The sequence below is a fragment of the Lichenostomus cassidix genome, chromosome 19 (assembly GCF_008360975.1).
Source record: "Lichenostomus cassidix isolate B80296 chromosome 19, HeHo_3.0, whole genome shotgun sequence".
NCBI lineage: Eukaryota > Metazoa > Chordata > Aves > Passeriformes > Meliphagidae > Lichenostomus > Lichenostomus cassidix.
The window spans coordinates 10,457,214-10,473,916 of NC_139499.1; the positions used below are offsets into that span (position 1 = coordinate 10,457,214).

Below are 16,703 nucleotides of genomic sequence, written 5' to 3' on the forward strand. Positions count from 1 at the left end.
AATGGTTAACCAATAGAAGAGAGAATACTAATTAAAAAGACAACTTTGTAACTTGTAGCCAATCATCAGTAATTCCTTTGTTTGCTCAAATGTATACACTGTTAAAAGTTTAGATAACTCCCATACATATTAGATGGAACCATCCCCCATGTACCCAGTGCTGAATAATGTCAACTTTCTAAGCAAACAGACTGATTGGAGAATTTATTTCCTGTTTCTCGGTGTTACCGTCCTATCTGGCCTTGAACACTTCCAAGAATGGGGCAGCCACAGCTTCTCTGGGCAACCTGTGCCAGGGCCTCACCTCCCTCACAGGGAAGAATCTTCCCAATATCCCATCTAACCCTGCCCCCTGGCAGCAGGAAGCCATTCCCTCTTGTCCTGGCACACCAGATCCTCATAGTGATCCCCCCATCTACCTGCAGACACCCTGCAAGGATTGGGGTGTCACTCTGAGGACTCCCCATGGCGGTGGAAGAGCTCTGGGGAGTGAGGTAGTAGCCAGTCCTGGGACAGAGGCAGAGATGCTTATGGTTTGTGGCTGGAGGTCTTGGATTCTGGGGCAGGACAGTACAACCCTCTGCAGATTTCAATCTCTTTATTAAGAAAAAGGCGTATTACAACAACTTCTAACGTACAGCTCCATACTCTAGTCTCTATGTGTTAACACATTTTGAAAAGCACTTGGTTAAAAAGCAAAGTCAACATGAATATCATCCTGGCAAATAATGGTGACATGTAGCAAAATGAACATTCAAATAAAGCAGAGCAGTGTCAAACCTTTGGCATCTGTCCCTCCGCAGCGGCGCTCCCCAGCACGAGGCACAGGCGTTTATTGTTCTCACTGAGCTTTGCAAACTCAGCCAAGGACAATATTTTTGCTCCAACGAAACCGCAGCTGCTCTGGGACCAGGGGAGCTGAGACCAGAAGTGCTGCCCTCCTCATCCCTCTGCCAGAGTCCTCCCCAGGGTCCCAGCACAGCTCTGGCCAGGCAGAGGTGATGACCCCACCCCACTGGGGTGACAGTGACCTTGAAACATACAGACAGTGCTCAGCCCTGCAGGGCCGAGGGGCTGTGGCTCAGAGCCATACCCACAGCCCCTGGGCAGAAAGGGTCTGCTGCTTCAGACATGCAAAGATTTGGGGGATTCCCAGGACCCGATAGTCTAATTCTTGCAATAATTGGATCAACAGGAAAGGGGAGCTTTTGTGGAAGCTGGAAGATCAGTGAAATCTATCGGGAGGAGCCAGGAGACATAACCACACCCTGGCCAGGGAGGACCAGGCACTATCTGGGTGTGGGTTGGGTGCACCTCTCACACACCAGCAGCTTCACTCCGCTGTTCCTGCCCGAAGGTGTGAGGGGAGGGAGGGTGAGATGAAGGGATCGGATGTGGTGGCAGTACTGTGTGTCACCCTCCATGTCCTTCTGCCCAGAGGAACCATCCCTTCATGTGGCTGGGACAGCAGCGTCCCTGCAGGGCCAGAGCTGGCAAGGAGGACACAGCGGCAGAAATGGGGCCCTGGGGAGCAAAGGGCAGCTCTGACAGAGAGGGGACACGGAGCTTTGATCCTTGTGCTTTAACAGGCCGCGGTGTCTGGTAGCTCCTCTACAGCTGCCGTGCTCATCTATTCTGGGCTCCTCCCGCTCACCCAGCCCGGCACTCCAACACTGCTGATGTTATCCACAGATCTCAGATGCCGGCATGAGGCAACCCAGAGGTGTAAGGGAGTTCTCTCCCCTCCTGTTGCATTCTCTGTAGGACTTGGCAGCCAGGTGCCGACAGTGCAAGAGGGTGACAAGAACAGGCGTGCACCGAGGCGGCTGCAGCGTCACTACAGCAAGACTGGCTCATCAGGGCTGCTGAGGGCTGGTGTTCTAGGAAAAAGGCAGCATGGTGTGGCTTCATTGGGGCAGCAGGAGCCAGTTCACAAGGCTGTACACAAGAACTCTGAAAGGTTCACCTAAGTCCCAAAAATGAAAGTCCCTCGTTGTGCTGCTGATTTACCTTCCTGGTGTGGAGAGCTTGGGGAGAACTTCGGCAAAGCAAAGCAATCCCTGCACACTGCTGGCTCCAACCACTTCAGGCAGGATGTTTCTTGCTGTGTCATTGCCACCTTTCCTGGGCATCCAGGAGAGAGCTTCCCTCAGTCCCTCCAGAACACCCATCAGCTGGGCCATGAGCCTAGCTTTGCTTGTCCTAAGGTGCTTCACAGAAAGTTTCCCCCTGGGAAGCCAGCAGGGCCTGGGACCAGTGCAGACTGTCTCAGCACAGAGCCATGCAGCAGTGGGAAGGCTGGGAGCCTAGTGGGGTTGGGAAGGACACGGCCGGGAGTGCTTAGATTAGCCCCAGCAAACACATTCAGAAAATATGGCTTTTTAGTTAACAGGGTCAAGAAGGAGTACTTCCTGACCGATCTGCCCAGGGTTAAAATAAGTCCAGGGGAATGCACACTCCATCACCAGGGCTGGCTCTGCCACAGCAAGTACAGCAGATGCATCTTCCCCCATCCACCACTCACCCCACACCTGCTGAAAGGTGCATTTGAGACATCGCTCTCTCCGATAGCATTAGGAGGAATAATAATAATAATAACAATAATAATAAGGAAAAAAGAGATTAGCAAATGCAACACATCAAATCCATGAGCCTCTGCAGAGCTACAGAGCAAAAGGGGGTGCAGAGGAGAGGAGCCCGGCTGTTAGTCTGTAGACAGCTCTCAGCACATGGTGGTTTACACACACAAGACGTTGTTTAACAACCGAGCGTTATTGCTATGCTTCCATATCCAGTCTAATCATTAAGCTTTACAAGTGAACATCAAACACTGCCCGTTCCACACAGAGCACGTAGGTGTCGGCGGTTAAACTCCTCAGTCTGTGCTTTCAGGCGCAGGTCGAAGCTGTATGCGCCTTTGGACTCCTGAGGAGTGCAGAGCACGGACTAAATGCACCTAAGATCCCTGTTACACCTTACAGGCTAAGGGCTAATTTACAGTGTGAGCAGGGAGTCTGTGAGAGCCCCCCGCCCAAGCAGGGTAGGGCAGGCCCTGCCTGAGCCTCAGCAGCTCTCACACTCCTGGTAGCTCCAGCAGCCTTCTCAGTAAAAAATAGGAATACTGTCTTTTTGATTTTTTTTTATCATTTTGATCGCTTTGATCATTTTATATAAATACAAAGATTAAAATAATTTATCTCAACATCATTTCTATTACAATCATACAGTGTTTTCCCCTCAAAACAAGTGCATGTACGTGTGTATATATATATATATATATAAGAGTGTATATATAGTATCTCTAGAGCTTCTCTCCCCCCCCCCCCCAAAAAGCAGCAGTGACTGAAGCAGGTACAGCACGCAGGAGCTGATCCTTCCTGCTCCAAGGCAAATGTGCCCAAGGAAAAGCACAGGGCTTGCCCTGACAACTCATTTCCAAGCACATTACATTGGCATGAAGGGGGAACTGGGGTGCTCCCTCTCCATCCCTTTGGGAACCCCCCTTGCTGCAGGAGGCTCCAGACCTGCCCGGCCGCCCGCCCACACTGGGAGCACCGGCAGGAGGGAGAGGCACGGGAGACTGGGAATGAGATCAACTCCTTGAGCAAGCTGCTAGTTAGTGGTGGAGAGGAAAGGACCCTGCAGCTCAGACAGGGTTGCTTCATTTACATACTAGGCACTACGGATGATGATTGCTAGGAAGGTATTTACACAGGAGAAGGATCATACCTCTCCCTCCCCTTTTCAGCGCTCAGGTCAGTAGTAAACGCCATGATCTCATGAAGGAGTTTGTCATAAAAATGCGACATACTGTGTCTATCAGGATTGTCTAGGAAGGATGGGAAACAGCTGTGCACACCACAGCTGCAGGAACAGCCAAACACGCAGGGACAGGCATTACCTCTTTCACCTTAACAGAGGAGAGACAAATCCACAGCAGAACCTCTCAGAACCTGAGAGAAACAGCTATTTCCAGAGGCCAACAGCACCTCACGGACACTCCAAAACTGCCACGCTGCAGCCCTGGGGCTGCTCGTGCAACACTGGACAAACTTCCCCTCACTGTCCCCGTGGTGGGTGACAGCAGGTGGGTGTCACCTCGGTGGGTCACAGCAGGGCCCCAGCACACCCAGCTCACCCTGGAGCTGGGGCACGGCAGAGCCTGCCTGGATCACTGTGCAAAGGGATCAGGCGGGAAGCATTCTGCAGCCTTGCTGGGGAGCTCAGGGCTTTTCTCCCTCATGCAGCCTTTCCTGGTGCTCAGAGCCCAGCAGGCATTACCAGAGCCCGCCATACAGTCCTGCACTCGCCGGCCCTGGGCTCTGCAGCCACAGCCTGTGAACATCCTGCCTGGGCTTCTTGCAGCCTCCCACAGTGGTGACAGTCTGGGAGGGCAGCTGGGGGCTGGTGGGGGCTTCGCATTGCCAAGGCAGCAGCACCAGGTACCTCAGGGGCTGCAAAAATTTCCCACAGCTTTTGTGCCCCAGGAGCTGCACATCTCAGCCTGGCTGCTGCCTGGGTGCTGTGAAGGGAGCCCTGCCCAGTGTAGCTTTGCTGGGCTCTGTCCCAAGGCCAGAGGTGTGTTAGGGACCATGAGAGCAGCTGGGGAGTCCCAACCCTCAGGGGTGCCCTTGGGGGAGCAAGAGGGGTCTTGCCCTCCAAAGCCTTACTAGTCACATCACAGCCAAAGAAAAAGTACAAAAGCTGCTAATTTCTGCCCTGCTAGCGCAGCTTGTATGCTTCAGGGTTCATTTTTACCGAAGAGCTGGCTTGGCGACTGCTGCTGTGAATCTCATAAAAGCATTTTAATAGAGTATATAAATATTAAACTACAAAAATAGACAGCTCTGACTGCATGGGCACACTGAGGGTGAGTGCAGGCAGGCCAAGCCTCACTAGTCTATGAGGGTGATGTCTTTAAAGAGGTTTCAAACTGAATTGGAAGGAAATAGGGTCTGATCTCACCCTGCAGCTCCCTCCTGCCCACATCAGCCATGGAGGCAGTGAGGGTCCTGTGGGAGGCTGCTGCCCACCAGCCTGGCAGGGCGCTGGCTGCGGGGCAGGGGCTGAGTCCTGGCAGCCCACGTGCCTGGGTGAAACCTGCCCCTTGGATTGCCCTGAGCAGCACAGGTCCAGCAGCACCGGAGAGCAGAGACCTTCGCCCTGCCTGGCCGCCAGAGCCCTCCCCTCCTAATGGTGTTTCACAACACCCAGGGAATGCATTGTAAAGCTGACAGTTTGGTTGGAAACGGGGCAAGGCTGCCCCAGCGGGGCGAAGGCAGCTGTGTATGGCCGCTGTGCTGGGAAGAATGGGACGAGATGGGGGAGGACCGGGAGGCTGCTCAGCCCTCAGCGACAAACCCAGACCTGGCTGTGGATGTGACTGAGAACAGAAACGCTGGTGCTGAGGAGAGCCCTGTGCAGTGGGCACAGGGTGCACAGCCTGCTCCAGCAGCACATGGAGCCTGGTTGCGGCGGGCCAGGAGCCACGGCGTGTCCAGCAGGACTACCGATCTCGGCTGTTGCCCAGCTGCCTTGTCTGAGTCCTGCGTGTGAATGTGATGAGGCAGAAATCGGTGCTGGAGACAGCCAAACTGCTGTATAGGGGAGCATGGGATGGGACCTGGCCAGCACAGCAACACTGGCCTTCTGGAAGGGGATCCCTCCGTCACCCAAAGGATCGACCTCGATCAGCTGCCTGCATCCTGAAGAACCTTCCTGGTGATGTCCTGGGCCCTCTCCAGTGCCCAGTGCCGGCGATGACAGGGGCTGGAGGGCTGGCTGAGCTCATCCCGCTGTGCCAAGCCATGTGCTGCACAGCCTGTTGCTGCTGCACAGCCACCTCCAGCACTGCCGGCCAGGGAAAGCAACCCGGTGTCCACTCGGAGGGCAGCAGCAGCAGGAAGATCTCATTTCAGAAATGTTTCTTCTTTCTTTCTCTCTTTTTTCCCTTGAAAGCTCTGGACAGGCACTCAGACTTGTCCTCTTCACTGCCCGGGTGCCGGATGCTCCTCTGTCCTGCAGCATTGCCGGTAACATCCCTGGCTCAGACCTTTGGGGCAGAGAGGTCCTCCCTGGCTGCCGGTGGGTGGGAGGTGCGTGCAGGGCTCGGCTTTCGGCCGCTCCGTCCCCTCCAAGGGGATGGGGGAAAGAACCTCGGCCGGCGCCCGCCGCGGTGCCGCCGGGCTCAGGCCTTTCCGGCCGGTCGGGCCGTGCCGTCCCCCCACCGCCTAGTCCTGGGCCCGGGGGGCACCGTGGGCCCCCTGCCTCTTGCTGGGCTCGCCCTTGGCCGACCTGGCCCTGGCCGCCGGTTCCTGCGGGGGCTGCCGGGGAGGCCTCTGCCCCCGGGGAGCCGCGGTGGCGCTGGCAGAGGCGCGGGGCTGGCCGGGGGGCTCCGGCGGGCGCTGCGGGGCGTGAGGCCGCGACGTGTAGAGGAACAGAGCGGGGTCGGGCATGGCATCGTGCTCCTCCTGCGCGGGGTCCCTGCCGCGGGCAGCGTCCCCGGGCGGGCGCCGGGCGGGCGCTCTGTGGCGGCGCCGGGGCCGAGCCTCGGCCGGGGGCTGCTCGGGGGGCAGCCGCCCGCCTGCCCGGGGCCCCGGCAGCCGCTGGGCCGTGGCGTGCAGCTGCAGGGAGAGGTAGGCGGCCGCCTCCGTCTGCTTCTGCAGCTCGGTGTCGAGAATGGTGACGCGGTGGCTCCGACGCTTCAGCTCCTCCAGGAAGCGGCGCTCCTTGCTGCGGAGGCTGGAGCGCAGCGCAGCCACCAGCGTCTCCTTGTGCTGCAGCTCCTTGCGCAGCTCCAGGTTGTCCTTCTCCTTCTCCTGCAGCTGGGCCTCCATTGCCCGGCACTTCTCCTCCAGCTCGCGGTCCAGGACATCTGTGGGTCAAGGCATCGAGAAGGGTCAGGAAGGGCATCGAGGGCTCAGCCTGCTCCTGGCAGGTCCTCACATGCTGCCACCACGGACGTGGCTGCTGACCACTCCATGGTGCCAGCGTGTCCCAGCAGTGCCATTGAGGCTGCTCAGGTGCTTCTTGAAGCTGGGATCCAAAACTGCCTGTGAGCTCCCCGAGCACGGGCTCACTGCCAGCGCAGGCACAGGAACCCTGGCACAGGAACCCCGGCGTGCTGCCATGTGTAACACCCAAATGCGGGGTGAAAGCAAAAGGCAGTTTCAGTGGAAGGTGTTGCTATGGAACCTGCTGCCTCTGCCTCTGCCTCAGCTGCAGTTTTATGATTTCCCTAGGTAACTAGTTTTTCACCTTAAAAGCGACTTTGAATGTGTGCAGAGGGTGTGGGGGAGCACGTGGGCTGTGAGAGAAAAGGAAATGGTGCAAGGAAATCATCAGCCCAACTTTGGAGGGAATTTTGACCTCAAGCCCTGGGACTCCATAGCCTGATTAGTGAGGATGGAGATGCTAATCCAATAGTGCAGAGGAGCTGGGCTGTGCTCAGCAGGGAAGGAGCCTCCATCCTGGGAGGAGGGAGTGGATTCTGGGGAACACTGTCCTGGGGCAGGATGGCCAGGCAGCTCAGGGAATTCACAGCTTGGGGTGTTGGGACCAAGCCCAGCGGGCAGCAGGAGGGCTGGGCTGGACTCCTGACCCCAGCTCTGGCCACCTGCTCCAGCACCCAGCCTTTGGCAGGGTGCAGGCTGGCACCTGCCTGCACTCCCTAGCCTGCCCAGGCCTGCTCCCATGCTCTGCAATAATCTGCTTTTTATGATGTGATTGGCAGCCCTTACAGCCTCAGCTCCTCAGTGTTTCTGCAGCTTTATAATGAGCTCTTAGGAAGGCAGTTGCAGGCAGTAATTATTGCATGAATGGCATTAGAAGAGCAATCATTTGATGGCATCGTAAATGAGGTGCTGCCCCATAAACGTGGCAGAGTGATTGTGCAGCTCTAAAAGGCTGAAGGATGGGCAAGCACTATGAGCAGGACTCGGGGCACTGTGGCTAGTGACACCCTGATGGCACTTGGTCTGTTGGGCACCAGGCCCTCTGCCAGCAAAGCCCACTGGTGCAGAGAAGGGACCCCTGACTCCATGGGAGGGGCTGGGAGTTAGGAATTCCCGTGGAGCCAGCTGTAGCACTGCATGAGGGTGCCAAATGCAAGGACCTTGCTGGCCCCAGTGAGAGCAGCCTGCACCCACCCTGGCACCGGCAGCCCTGGCTCTGAGGACGCAGCACAGGCTGGGGCTTGGTGCCAGGGATCGTGCCCAGGCAGCGCCAGGGAGGAGTTTCAGCTTCATCTCTGCGACAGAGGAGGGAGAGGAGCCAGACTGCTCACAGAGCATCCTCTGCCGGCCACGGGGCTCCCAGGCATCACCAGCATTTACTGGGCTGCCAGCAGGCTGTGCACGCTGCCTTCCCAGTCCCACCCTGAGCCCCACTGCCCCCTCAGGCAAGGTCCATGTCCCCTCCCTGACGGCTGCAGGCTCTTCGGGTGGCCCCCGCGTCCACACACGCTCCCCCTTGTCTCGTGCCCAAAGCTGTGCTCTTACCTTGCTGGCGGGCCTCCAGCTCTTTCATTTCCAGGTCATGGGTGAGCTCTGGAAGAGAAATCCAGCAGGACTGAGGAGGAGCATCCCACCCATTCTGTGCTCCCTGTATGTTCCTCTGCTCCCTTCGGGGCACTGGACATCACAGTGGCTGCAGTGCTATCTCTGCCCAGCCCAGATGGGAATGTGGCCGTCTCAGAGCGCCAGCCACAGGCTGAGCTAAAAATAGACAATTCTGGCAATTTATATGTTATTAAGCAGACTCGTGGCCAAGACATTGTCCGCAGGAGGCTCTGCTCCTCTGATAATGCCTTTTCTTTTTCTAAGAGAGTTGCTGAACCATTTTGAGTGCTTTAAATCAGGACAAAGAGCAGAGCAATGGATTGAAAATAGACCAAAGTGTAAGCTGCAACCCAAAGCATTTCATAATTTACTGCTCCAGGCTGATCCCTGCCTCTGCACGTGATGTAAGGAGGGATGGCCTCATCCCAGCACGATGTGCCTGCAGAAGGATGCTGCCCTGCTCCATGGCAATGTGGAGCTTTCAAATCCCGTCTAAATCCCAGGAGCTGCAGCACCTACCTGCTTGCTCAGCCCCAACACTCTACCTGCTTTCTGCTGCTCTTTGCCTGCTCGCTGTCTAGCCCCAGGCTACAGCATCAGCTCACAAAGGGCAGCTCAGGGACCTTCTGGAGTTCACTTTACCCTTCACACTCTTACAGACAGTCCCTTTTGAATTAATTATCACAGCCCACCCAACCACTAACAGCCCTGAGCAGAGGAAGAGAGGGGCAGCAGCAGCATTCAGCTGTTTGGGGGCTGTTTTTTCCCCTGAAAATCAGTTCAAATGGTTAATCTTTGCCCTACATTTTTCTTTTAATCTGCTTTCCTGTTGACTCTAATCCTCATCACTGCCATCCTCCTGAAACTGAACGCTTGGCTCAGGCTGCTCTGCCTGTCTGTCTTGGAAAACAAATCTGTAGTGAGAAGGCAGAAGTACCTGAGAATGTAATGCAGTTTCTGGAAAGTGTTCAGCACTCTCAACTGCCCTGGTGGGAATCAGTGGCCATTGTGCTATTTTTCTGAAGCTAAAATAATAGGTTTAGAGTCTCAAATATATTTCAAATGAAAACCAAAGCAGTTGCCTATTCCCAAAGACACTGCTCTGCTGAGCAAGTGCAGGGATGACGCACAGCCTGCAGTCCCAGCTTCTGTGCTGGAGCCAGGGGGGCTAGTGAGAACCTTCTTCTGTACCATCCCCATGACCCCTGAGGGCAGTCAAGAACCATCTCTGTGGGAGGGAGAGCCTTTCCCACAGGGATAGCTCAGAGAGACCAAGGGGATAGTGAAAAAGTCAGAAACAGTGCCAGGGCAGCAGGCAAGGCTCCACAGGGCCACAGTGGAGAAAATTGACCTCTTGACTCTACTCTCCTGCAGCAAACAGCCCCCCAGATAATGGCATTCAAATGTCAGCAAAGTCTCTTTTAAACTACCCAGGGGTTACCCCCATCACTCCTGGCAGAACAGGCATTGCAGAACCACACACCTCACCCAGGAGGTCAGGGACCCCTCTGGTCAGACAAGGCTGTCCTTGGGTCACACTGGCAAGGGGAGATCTCTGACAACCAGCTGTGCAGTGGAGAACAGTGCAGGCAGGAGAACCCCACTGTCCTGCCTGTCTGAAGAGGCTGCAGATGAAACCATTAAAACAATGAAACAGAACAGCAAAAGCTCAGGAGAGATGGGGGAAAATAGCCAATTTTATCAGTGCAGACATGTCTTTTGTTTCCTAGGAATCTGGGAGGATGAGAGGCTGGAAGACAAGGAGTAATTAGCTATGGCTGAATTATTGATGAGAGCAACGGCACAAGTTGGAATGAGTTTCAGTGGTGGCAGGAGGCTGGGCAACCATCACTCCTGCAGGGGTGGTTGGAGGGGAGGGTGACACTGCCACAGCAGGGCTGTGGGTGGGGTGGCAGCAGCTGTGCACCCCACAGTCACAGCCAGGCAGGGCCCCAAACCTTGAGCTGCAGCCTGGCATTTGCCTCCTCTGTGTTCTGCCGAGCACCCGGGGAGCCAGCAGGAGCTTCCCTGCCCAAGGTGCTCTGTGAGCAGTCAGCTCCTACACGCCGTGGCCATCCCAACGCTCACCTGAGCAGTGCTTCTGCAAGCGGAGGATCTCCAGGTGCAGGTCGTGGAGGAGCTCCATCTGCTCCTTCTTCAGGAAAGCGATGTGGCGCTGCACACTCTGGATCTGGTGCTCCAGGGACACGGTCTCCATCGCAACCAAATTCACGGTCCAGGCCTGCAGGGAGTGGAGATGGCTGGTGATCAGACTTGCAGCAGCCCCAGCCCCAGAGCCCTTGTGAGGGGCAGAGCCTGTGGGGCAGGGTGGTGCCTGCTCTCCTCTACCCTTTCCACAGGGATGTGGGCAAAGCAGCCCTGCTCAGCCAATCCCCAGGGAATGACCTCAGCCCTCTCACCTCCCAGCACCTCTGGGGCTCTTGTCCTGTCTGCTTTGAGACTGCACAGGCAGAAAATCCTTCTGCGTGAACCCTGGCACCACAATAGCCATGTCTGTTCCGAATTTGGCCCTAGGAAATATTTTATCATGGAGTAGGATGCATCTGGGACAGGATTGCTCCCCGTCGTCCCCAGGTGGGAGTTGCACTAGAGACGATTTTGGCTCTCACTTGACAAGCCACACATTACGCAGCAGCAACTGCAGTGAGCGATCCAGCACATGAAAAATACAATATGCTCTGTCTAACCCAATCACCACTGCGTGGCTAGGAGAGTCATGTTGTCTTCCAGGAGAAGAAATGACTTCCCTGGTAATTTGCCTGGCAGACAAGAGCTGCTGGCAGGCTGTGCCAGGCAGACGAGCTGGGCTGGGGGTTCATCAGCATATGTCATCAATGGCCTCGGCAAAGCAGCTGCAAAAGATGCCCACCTGTGCACAGAGAGATAAAAATAACCCCTAAAAGAATCCTTCATCCCAGGAAATACTATCCTGTGCTGTGTGGAATCTGCCCTCGCTCCCCACACACAATCCAGGAGGAGGGAAGTTGCAGCAAATCGAGGTAACCTGGCAGTGCTGGGGGAGTGGCTGGACTCAGTGACCTGAGAGGTTTTTCCAGCCTGAACAAGTCTTATGGAGAGATATTGTGCCACAAGCCTGAGGGATGATGTGCACCATCCTGCCCCTGGGCAGCTGTTTCCCACATCTGACTCCAGTTTTCTTTCTACAGAAACTCCAGAACCAAATGAGCATGGTGGCTCACTGTCCCAGCACCCCTGGCATGGTCACATAGGGCATTTTGCAATTTCTGCAACCAAAATGCATTTAAGCTCAATCCCACAGTAAGTGATCTTGGCAGTGCCCCAAGGTCAAATCTTTGTTCCTGCCAAACACTCTGCAGATTTGTGACAACCCTACAGTCAGGTCTCCACGTTCCTGTATTTGATGAGGTGGGGGGTGCAGGCTGACTGGGGATAGCTGAGCACCCAACCTACAAGTAAAGAAATGATCCAAATTGCATTCTCCAGTAGTTGTCCTTATTGAAGGGGTGAGCCCAGCTGTGCCAGGGGGCTGGGGCTGGCCTGGCTATCCTCCTTGGAGGGCTGTATATCCTGGTGCAGTGCAACCGTTATGGGAGTTATCTGGCATCTGCCAGAGACCAGGAACGCAAACCACACCATGGGTACACCCTCCTGCCAGGTGGGCTGAGCTTCTTGATGGGAGTTGTGGTACCTCATCTCAGGAAACATCAGAAAGTAGGTTGGCCAAAGCCCAGGAGACTTATAGTGCTATTTTCAAGCACTTTGTTCTGTCTAGTTGAAATGTCTTTAGTAGAAATGGCTGCAAATTTTCCATTGAACTTGCACTTCTCCCTTTAAGTAGGAAGTTACTCATTTTTTTAACCAATGAACATGTTTTCCTTTAAAACTGAATAGTTGATAGATATCAAGCTGCAAAGAAAGTGAAAAAAAAATCTGGAATTGAGATATCTTTGTTGTCTCTGATTTGGAAGCAAAGAACCTTCATAATTTACAGGTCACACAGCAGGTGATGATGCAAGAGCCAGAGCTGTTGAGGAAGCTGAAATCTCATCCTGAGGCTTCAGTAGCATCAGTGTCAGAGTGTCCCTAACTTTACCAGAGGGCAGCAGAGAAGCGTTTGAGTCACCAAGGCTGTGCCCACTTGTTACCCCAAAGGGGTTCAGAACCAAACTCTCAACAACTGGTGTCTTCCCTCTGTTGCTTCTGAAGGCAAGTGGGGATTGCAGCACCATCCTGAGCCTTTAGTTTGATGTGTGCCTTCTGTCATTTCACACAGCTAGATCCTTGGGCAGTGTTGGGAATTAATAAGGATTAGCTGCTGCTGCTAGCTGATTTAACACTTATGGGCCACAGCAGCTCCCAGCTGGTAACACCAAAACTCGCTGTGCCAAGGGCTTCAGAGCACCCACAATGGCGATGACCATAAGTATGCAGTGAACCATGGCAGGAACTTTCACCCTGACACAAGAGACAAAGTATGGTGACTGGGCCTGTCCTTCCCACCAGCTCCTCCTGTCCCAGCTGGGTGAGCGTGGCTCCGAAAAGGATGGTTGTACTGCAGTGAGTAGGGATGGGGCTGGGTGCCCCACTCTGACCCCTCTCTCGCTGCTGTAGTTGTTACTTCTCCTTTCCAGATTAGTTCTAACATGCCAAGGCAACTGGTGGTGGAAGCTCTCACAGTGACCACGTACTCTGTGATTTTGATGAGTTATGTATGAGGTTACATACTCTAGAAAACAATGTAATGCATAATAAGAGCCAAGAGTGATAGTCCTCTTTAGCCTGAAGGATGCTCTTGTGCTTCTGAGAATGGTCCATGTGCACACACAGCAGCAAAGGAGCTTCGAAGCAATCAGCTGAGCAGTGTGGTTTGAGAGACCTACAGTCTCTCTGCTCCCTTCAGAGCTCTGGCTGAACAGTTCTCTCCAGTTTTGGAGACTGGACATCCATGGGGTTTTTCTCCACCACTGACAGCTTTCCAGGAACAAGGTTTTCTTGCTGACCATCCAAGATTTTGAGCACAGAACTGATGAGGCAGCACTGGCGTCAGCCCCCTTTAATTCGCCACATAGTGTGACTGTAGGCACAGTCTTGACTGCTGAGCCTTGCTCTGTCCCTGCCCCTGCCTCTAAACCACATTTTTTCCACACTCCTTGTCCTTTCACTATGCAACCATGACCTTTGGAACAAGCATATTGGGAGTCCTGATCCCAGCTGCTTTTTTCAAAGTGCTGTTGGAAAACCCCAGTGAAATTTACAATTGTATCCCAATATATAAAATTCCTATTTCACCAACCAAAATGACTGAAGCAGCCTTTTGGAGTAGTTACAATGACCGATTCAGTTGCAAGTCTACCAAGAGCTGATCTCCTTTGCACAGACAGGTTGGTTGAGAATTTGCTTCCAGAGCAAAACTCTACTAAAGTCTGCTGTTCAATGTAAATCAGAATCCCAAAACATTGACCCAAGAAAAACCCTCCATCCCAATGATGGTACTGTGTGTTGACACACCTCCTCACACACAGAGTCACAGCACGGCCCGGCCCTTATCTGTGTGACTATTATTCCCTGTAAATGGCAAATTAGCTGGGAGTCAGAAGGCATAAAAGAGGTTTGCAGGAACAGGTCGATAATTTGTCCTGCTGTGGTTGCCAGCAACCCCTTCTACATCACATTAAAACATACGCAGGAATAAACACTGATACGCATTAGAAATCCATAGTGCTTAGTGTTTACAGCTCAAAGAATATAAAAATAAACGTTGCAGCAATGCCACTAAGCCAGTATATCTTTAAATGTAGGGAAATCAGGCAGCAGGAAGCTCAGAAACTTGCAGAAGGTCACAGAGGCAGTGGCAATGCCAGGAATAGAAACCAGAGGTGAAATGCTGGCCTTGGAATAGTCAGTGGGAAACCTTCCCCTATCTCAGCAGAGGCAGAATTACACTTGGAGTGCTGTTTGCTATTCATTATCTGTCAGTATCTATTTACAGATAAAATCAATACAGACGTTGATTATAAATTATTGTGTTTTCTTGCAATTTTCTGAGCACAACCGGCTGGGGAACAGCCCCAGTGAGGCTTGTCAGAGGGCTGCGGATGCTGAAGGCAAGGCCGTGCTTTCTCCTCCCGGCTCCGAGGGAATTCACTAGGGATCGAGCTCTGCACCGGGAGCGGAACCGGGCCCACCACCGCCGCTGCGGGCCAATCCTCCTGCCCGCGGGGGAAGCCGCGGTGCCGCCCGCACGCCGGGGGCTTGGGAGCGACACTGCCCGGTCCCGGCGCCGAGCTGCGCAGCGCCCGGCAGAGCCCGGCGGGGCTCGGGGGGGCAGCGGGGACAGACCGCCGGCGGGGCGGGCACGGGCGCTGCGGCGGGGGAAGCGACGGCTCCGGCGGGGTCACGTACCGGGAGAAGCAACTTCCAGAAGCGGCACAGCGGGGCTGCGGGCAACTTGTGCGAGGCCGGCCGGCAGCCCGGGAAGCTCCCCCGCCCCGCAGCCCGGCCCCGCGCCCCCCGGCCCCGCTCCGCCGCCCCGCCCCGCCCGCGGCCCCCGGCCCGTCCTTACCTGCGGGGAGCGGCGAGGCCCCAAGGGGCGCCCGCTGGGCGTCATGGGGCGGCGGGGCCGGGCCGGGGCCGGGGCCGGGCCGGGGCCGCTCCGGCTCCCGCGCTGCCCGCGCTGCCTGCGGCGGCCCCGCCTCGCCCGGCCCGGCCCCGCCGCCCGTAAACAGGCGGCAACGTGACCGGAACTGGGGAGCTCCGCCGGGGCGGGCGGCGGCGGGCGCGGGGAGAGACCCCCGAGGCGGGGGCTGTGTCCCGGGGCCGGGCCGGGCCAGCCCCTGCCGGGGTAGCCGCATCAGGGCTGGGGCGCAGCTCCCCGCCACCCCCGGTGAAACGAGGGCTCCGCTGCCCGGGACCTCGCGGCCTCTTTCCCGCTGCCCTGGACCCTCGGTGCGGCTGGGTCCCGCTCCTCGGGGCTCTCGGGGTCCCGCTCCCCGGGACCTTTAGCGAGGCGGGGACTCAGCTCGCTGGGGACCCTTGTGTCCCCGCTCCCGCTCCCCGGGGACTCTCGGGTCGCGGCTCCCCGAGACGCTGCTGTCGCCGCTGCCCCGGACCCTGGGGGCACGGCCGCCGCTCCCCGCCGCTGTCCGCGGTGCTGAAGCAGGAGGGCGGAGGGTCCCGCGGCTCCCCGCCCGCGCAGCCCCGGGCACGGGGAGCCCCCCAGCAGCCCCTCCGACCAGCAGGAGCTCAGAGCGGGGGGCTCGGGGTCTGAGGGGAAGGTAGCGGCGGTGTGTCCCTGAGGGGCTGCGGTGTCACTGCTACTCGGGGGGATGCAAGTAAAATGCGGGCCAGTACCGGCTGCAGCCAGGAAACCGGTGGGTCAAACCAGCGAAGCTGTGGTTAGCGAGATGGTGAGAAAAGGTTGTTTACTCAAGTGGTTACTGATTTTTCATGCCTTTTGTTTGCGGTACCCAGGCCAGCTGGGGCTCCACGTTCAGAGATGACTCAATCCTTTGCGCCTCTGTTCCGGCAGGGAGGCTGGGATGCGGTGGCCTGTTCCACGCTGCACGGCAGTGACGGCACAGAAAATGGTAGCTTCCTCCCCGTCAGCTGACAGTCTGCTGATTCTTGTTCCCTTAAACCCAAATGTGCCTAGAGAGTGCAGTGTTCCTGCTCTGGTGCTCAGCTGAACTGTGCTGCCTTCTTCACATTAAAACTGCTGTGATCCTGCACATCCCGGTGTGTAATCAGCACGCAGAGGAGTTGTAGAGGAGCCCACAGGGTATGGTCTGTGGTATCATTCTGCCATCCCACATCCTTCCCTCCCCTTGAATGCTTCCAGGCTCTGAGTGAGTGTCTGTGCTCCACAGATCCGAGGCTGTGCTGTGCCTAATAGACTGCTCTGTGCCTGCAGCAAAACACATGCTCCAGGTGTGATACGCAAGATTTGTGATATCTCTGCACAATAATGAGGTCCAGCCTGGCCTATTTCTTGTAGCAGAGGAAGGTTGGGCTTGGTTTTAGGGCTCATCTATGGAGACTAAATTTAGTTCTCACAAAGAGAGAAATTATTAAATCAGGAGAAAAGATGGGCACTGGTGTCTGAAGGTTTGCACATGCACACATAAGAAGCTCATTTGCAGTGAG

At 55.8% G+C, this 16,703-nt stretch overlaps 1 protein-coding gene across 1 annotated transcript; it reads right to left on the bottom strand.

Annotated features, from left to right (window-relative positions):
* Positions 1–581: 581 nt before the first annotated feature.
* On the bottom strand, positions 582–15,248 carry CCDC92B (coiled-coil domain containing 92B). The gene is made up of 4 exons (XM_085078630.1): positions 15,124–15,248; positions 10,647–10,800; positions 8,499–8,546; positions 582–6,874 (listed from the first exon to the last, which is right to left on the bottom strand). The coding sequence occupies exons 1-4, from the start codon at positions 15,166–15,168 to the stop codon at positions 6,231–6,233; spliced, it is 891 nt and encodes a 296-aa protein (XP_084934756.1). The 5' UTR covers positions 15,169–15,248; the 3' UTR covers positions 582–6,230.
* Between the last annotated feature and the right edge of the window lie 1,455 nt (positions 15,249–16,703).

What these genes read in the sequence shown, in the direction of transcription:
- CCDC92B (XM_085078630.1), bottom strand. Translation starts at nt 15,168, where the DNA reads ATGACGCCCAGCGGGCGCCCCTTGGGGCCTCGCCGCTCCCCGCAG. An exon ending in GGCCTCGCCGCTCCCCGCAG is followed by an intron (nt 10,801 to 15,123) that starts GTAAGGACGGGC and finishes CACTCCCTGCAG; the next exon opens with GCCTGGACCGTGAATTTGGT. An exon ending in CTTGCAGAAGCACTGCTCAG is followed by an intron (nt 8,547 to 10,646) that starts GTGAGCGTTGGG and finishes TTTCTCTTCCAG; the next exon opens with AGCTCACCCATGACCTGGAA.